We start from the raw sequence: 1,829 nt of genomic DNA on the forward strand, positions 1-1,829 counted from the left end.
GAGAGAGAAACACACCTATAGAGCTTATATAGTTAAGCATTGCATAAAAAAATGAGTAAAGATCACTGTGAAACACATTACCACCAGAAAAGACAGCTTCTAACCTCAACAATCCTCAGGCGATATTAAATGGGACAGTTAATAATTTGAGTATCTCTGATAGTAATGGTCCAGTAATTCCCTTGGGCTGTTCTCTTAGAGTTTGATTGACTTGCTATTTAACATAGTGATATTTGACCAACGTGTATTCTCTTATGTCTCCACAGAAGTACTGAAGAAGACAGCGGAAGACCTTCCCAGAATCCTCAGCAGGATGTCCTCTGTCAATGGCACTGACTCATATCCCTCTGCCTTCCTCCTCCTGGGAGTCCCGGGTCTAGAAGCTTTCCATATCTGGATTGCCTTCCCTTTCTTTGCTGTTTACCTGATAGCACTTATGGGGAATTTCACAATCCTGTATGTGATCAAGAATGAGCAGAGTCTTCATCAACCCATGTTCTATTTTCTTGCTCTTCTGTCTTTAATTGATCTAGGCCTCTCCACTTCTACCATCCCCAAAATGCTGGGCATCTTCTGGTTCAACCTCAAGGAGATAAGTTTTGAAGGCTGCCTCATGCAGATGTTCTTTATCCACACCTACACTGGTATGGAATCTGTTGTACTCTTGGCCATGGCAATTGACCGCTTTGTTGCCATATGCTACCCATTGAGATATACCACAATCCTCACCAATAGAGTGGTGGCTATCATGGCCTCTGTGGTAGTGGGGAGGCAAGTCGTACTTGTCATCCCCTTCTGCCCTCTTCTCAAGCGACTTCCCTTTTGTGGACACTACATCATCCCTCATACATACTGTGAGCACATGGGAATTGCTCGCCTTGCCTGTGCCAGCATAAGGGTCAACATCATCTACGGTTTGTTCACCATTGCTGCGCTGATCTTAGACTTGATCCTTATCGCCCTCTCTTATGTTCGGATCCTACAAGCTGTTTTCCGCCTTCCTTCCAGGGATGCCAGACTCAAAGCACTTAGCACGTGTGGCTCACACGTCTGTGTCATCTTAGCCTTTTATACACCCGCGTTTTTCTCCTTCATGACTCACCGTTTTGGTAGAAACATCCCTCGCTACATTCACATCCTCCTGGCCAATCTGTATGTAGTTGTTCCTCCTTGTTTAAATCCAGTCATTTATGGAGTCAGGACAAAACAAATTAGAGAACGAGTTGTGAGACTATTTGTAAAGAAAGAGTAACTCAAGTGTCCTCAGAAGTTCATAAATTCTCTCAGGTTCCTCTTTTCTTTCAGGCACATTTCTTAGAGTGCTGCAAATTGACATTAGGTAAAGAGCCATTCAAACTTTACTCCATGGATTTTTAGCGTGTAAACACATGCTCAGTGGTTCCCTTACATAATTTCTATTTTTTATTTCAATAATTCATATATTGTTTATTTCTCATTGAGTTTGATTGAAGATGGAGGATATGAGGTACAAATAAGAGATGTAACAAGATTCCTGAATGTGTGGGACAATTATGTTTCTACCTCATTAGTAAAATTTCTATATTGGTTTTACTAAAGGAAGATTTTGAGAGCATAAAATTCTTCAGGCTTTGACCCATAAATCAATATTTTCTAACTCTTCCTCTGACCTACTTATCTGTTAGTATTACAATTTTTTAGGTTGCATATCTTAATTTCACATTTGTTTGACATCTGCATGTTGTTTATCCTTTATTTCTGTCTCTGAAAGAGTCAAATTCATTTTCTGTTGCCAACTCTACAATGATACCAAAACCAGAAGAAGACATCATGCAAAAGTAAAATCAATA

General features: G+C 40.2%; 1 protein-coding gene across 1 annotated transcript; it reads left to right on the plus strand.

The window, feature by feature from the left end:
• Positions 1-307: 307 nt before the first annotated feature.
• LOC124091207 (olfactory receptor 52E4-like) lies at positions 308-1,252 on the plus strand. Its single transcript, XM_046442173.1, has one exon. The coding sequence runs from the start codon at positions 314-316 to the stop codon at positions 1,250-1,252; it is 939 nt and encodes a 312-aa protein (XP_046298129.1). The 5' UTR covers positions 308-313.
• The last annotated feature ends 577 nt before the right edge of the window (positions 1,253-1,829 follow it).

The sequence above is a fragment of the Marmota monax genome, unplaced genomic scaffold (genome assembly GCF_021218885.2).
Source record: "Marmota monax isolate L192 unplaced genomic scaffold, Marmota_monax_Labrador192_F-V1.1 WCK01_AAM20220418_F8-fsc00068, whole genome shotgun sequence".
Lineage (NCBI taxonomy): Eukaryota > Metazoa > Chordata > Mammalia > Rodentia > Sciuridae > Marmota > Marmota monax.